General features: G+C 50.0%; 1 protein-coding gene across 1 annotated transcript in view; it reads left to right on the top strand.

Moving 5' to 3' along the window:
• The first annotated feature begins 7 nt into the window (after positions 1-7).
• The window catches only part of OTOL1 (otolin 1), a 4,921-nt gene continuing 1,448 nt past the window's right edge, over positions 8-3,480 (top strand). The window contains exons 1-4 of the mRNA XM_031055438.1: positions 8-311; positions 2,104-2,193; positions 3,033-3,104; positions 3,312-3,448. Coding sequence (XP_030911298.1) covers positions 8-311; positions 2,104-2,193; positions 3,033-3,104; positions 3,312-3,448 — 603 coding nt within the window. The remainder of the gene's footprint in view (positions 312-2,103; positions 2,194-3,032; positions 3,105-3,311; positions 3,449-3,480) is intronic.

Below are 3,480 nucleotides of genomic sequence, written 5' to 3'. Positions count from 1 at the left end.
GTCTGCCATGCCGCCCTGCCCATGGCCAGTCCCGCTGCTGCTGGCGCTCGCTGCTATCCCCGCGCTGGCGGCGCTGAAGGTGACCCCGGCTGTGCTCTACACCAAGCCCAGACCTCCCCAGCCCCCGGCAGCTCCCTCGTCTGTCCCGGGGACAATCCCAGTCCCAGCAGCGCCGGGCAGAGCTGAGCTCCCCACACTTTTCCCCTTGGACAACTCCACGCTGGACTCGGCCGAGTTCTTCTTCAACTGCTGCGACTGCTGCCCGCCCGCGGCGGGGCCTCGGGGCTGGCCGGGCCCCCCGGGCCCCCCAGGTGTGCTGAGCCCTCTCTGCTGGGCTGGAAAGGCCAAATCCAGCAGCTTTTCCCTCGGGAAATCATTGGGAGGGTTTGTGCAGCTCGGGGGGGAGATCTCAGGGATCTGCAGCTCCGATGCTGGATGGTTTTGGCTGCTTTAGGGGCCCAAACTCATCACAACAGGCCTGCATTCTTCTCTTTGTCATCACAGTAGCCTTGCATTCTCTCATCTGACTTCTGCAAGCACAGTCTATGTTAAGTGATACACAGTGTGTAGTCAGCTACCCCAAATCAATCTCTCTTTAACCCCTAAATCTCCTAACTCAGCTCTTCCCGAGGGGCAGCTCCGATCGCTGCTCCCCGGGACAGGGACAGGAGCCAGGGAATGGCTGGAGCTGTTCCAGGGCAGGTTTGGGGTGGGTGTTTGGATTTTAGGGAAAGGTTCTTCCCCCAGAGGGTGATGGGCACTGCCCAGGCCCCCCAGGGAATGCAATGGGCACATTCCCACATTCCCAAACTTGCCAGAGCTCCAGGAGCATTTGGGTAATGCTGCCAGGGATGCCCAGGGTGGGATTTTGGGGTGTCTGGGCAGGATGATCCTGGTGGGTCCCTTCCAGCTCAGGATATTCTGTGATTCTATAATTCTATGAAATGTGGGATGTGATCCTGATTTGTGTAAATCCAGAGCAGAAAATGAATGTCAGCCACATCCTGGAAGTGACAAACCACCAGTGTGAGTTTGGGAATTCCTTTGGGACCGTCCCAAATCCCTGCTGGCCGGAGGCCACGCTCCTCAATTCTCTGTCCCTGACCTGGGCCCCTTGGATTCACAGCTTTAATTCCACATTCACTTCAACCATGGTTTTATGACACCCAAAACTACCTTCAAGCAGTTTTGCATCTTTACTGAAGGTTTCTTTATTCTTTATTTTTTATTTTTTGATTTTTTTTTCTCATTGCAAAAGAGGAAATTAAAAAAAAAAAGGGTTCAATTTTAAAAGTAAATGAAAGAGGCACAAGAAGCTGCTCTCTATAAAGGACCTAAATATTTAATAAAATACACTTTGTGTCTTCTTTCTACTGCTGAAAGACACATCCACAGAGCACCTAATTCTGCTCCTGCTCTAATGAATAGTGCATAAGCCTGCAAAAGTTCACTTTAATAGCACTAATATTGGAGACAGGAACTATTCATCTGAGGAAAGGTGGGAAAATCATGAAATATTTCTCCTTTAATCCAATGCACTCCAGGGATTTTCACTTTCCACGGCTTGGGAACGGTTGGCTCATAGAAATTGTGGTGGCTGTAAAGGGAGTTTGATCTCTCATCTCTTGATGGAAAAGTCCTTGTGGTGATTGAAGGTGCCAGACAGGCACTGGGAATCTCTGCATTCCCAAGGGGATGGAAAAGGGAAAGGATTTCAATCCCTCCTTTCTGCAGCGTGGAGCTCTCAGCCAGGTTCCCCTTCTATACTGGCAGAATTAATTCTCCTTAAGGAAAGGGACAATTCCAAAGCTGTGGCAGCTCCTCAGATATTAAAGACAGATTAATTTCTGATCCTTTGTGAACCTCTGAGCTCCTGTGGCTCTGAGGCAGCTCAAAGTTGGTTTTAAAATGTCTTTAACTATGGCCCAGAGTGAAAGGCAAAGCTGTGAGATTTGATGATGTCAAATAAAACAAGCAGCTCTTCCCAAGGTGACGGAAGCACCTCATATACACTCCTCGATGCCACACTGCTCAGGTATTGATGAAGATGTCATTTAGAAGTTAAACCTTGGAGTTACTGAGATAATTTTGTTGATTTTACAGGTCCCAAGGGGGAGAAGGGAGATGCTGGGCTGCCAGGGCTGCCAGGATCCCCTGGCCCTCAAGGTCCAAAAGGCTCTAAAGGAGAAAGAGGTAAACCAGACCAATGGAGAATGCTGCTGTTCTCATAAAATACCACAAAATTACTAAAAAATCCATTTTCTCAAAGCAAAAGAAGAATTCTGCTAGGGATTGAGCCCTGGAGAGGTTTAGCTGGTGTCAGTGCAGGGACAGGAACTCAGGTGGTGGCAGTGTTTGTTCAGGTGGAATAGGAGCAGCTGCTCATAAAGATCTCACTCAAAAATTCTTGTTCTGAACAGGAGTTCAAAATCTGGGCTCAGTTTGCTTTGGATGAAGGACAGAAGTAGGAAAAAGCCACCACAGAAGTTGTGTGCAGGTGTAAAATCTGCATTTCAATTTCAATTTCAACCTCTCAGGCAAAAGAGCTTCAGTTGAGATGCTGAGCCATCATTATCCATCAGTATTCCTGAAAGGAAACCCTGCTGTTCATCTGGGGCTTGGAGCAGCTTTATCCTGGCAGGATCCTGCTGCTGCCTCTGGAGGATCACCCGGGGTCCCAGCAGCAGAGTGTGGGGCTGTTCAGTCCCTGCAGCCCCTTAGGCAGCGATTCACTCCTGGAAAAAGCTTTTTGGCCTTGCTGGAATGAGGAATGCAGAGCTGTCACCTTCTCCACCTCCCATGAAACAGCAGCAGCTGCCTGGCAGAGGGGCAGAAATCTCAGAGTGAGGTGGGGCTCAGGGCTGTGGGACCCAGCTGAGGCTCCTGGAGGTGTTTCCTCAAAACCCACATTGCTCACCTCTGTTTTATTAATGAAGTGAGGGACGCACGGTCCCAGCAGGGTGTGATGTTTGCTGTGCTGCACGCACCAGCGCCAATTAATTAATTAATTAATCACTGCTGCAATGTCCTAGGAGGAAAAGGGGAGCAAGGGGACCGAGGAGCGAGCGGAAGCCCCGGTTATCCAGGGAAACCTGGGCTGCAAGGTAGGTGTGGAAAATCCAAGATTGCTCTGGAAAATCCAGGATTGCTCTGACCTTTCCCTCTGCTCTGGGGTTTATAACAGCATGGAAGGACCAACCACTTTGGATGGTCCTTCCACCTCCAGAGCAATCCAATTTTATTGGTTTTAACCTTCTTTTTTATTGGTTTTAATCTCTTTTATTGGTTTTAATCTTCATTTTTCCCCCCAGGTGAAGCTGGAGCCAAAGGCAACAAGGGCAGCTACGGCTTCCCTGGACTGAAGGGACAAAAGGGGGCTAAAGGAGACACTTGTGACAACGGCACCAAAGGAGACAAAGGGGACAGGGGGGATCCCGGAGAGCCGGGAGCGGGTGGAGAACAGGGGGACAAGGGAGAGAA

This window comes from Geospiza fortis, unplaced genomic scaffold, assembly GCF_000277835.1.
Source record: "Geospiza fortis unplaced genomic scaffold, GeoFor_1.0 scaffold172, whole genome shotgun sequence".
NCBI lineage: Eukaryota > Metazoa > Chordata > Aves > Passeriformes > Thraupidae > Geospiza > Geospiza fortis.
Note: the sequence above shows the minus strand (reverse complement) of the source record. Positions and strands in the feature narration are given on the sequence as shown.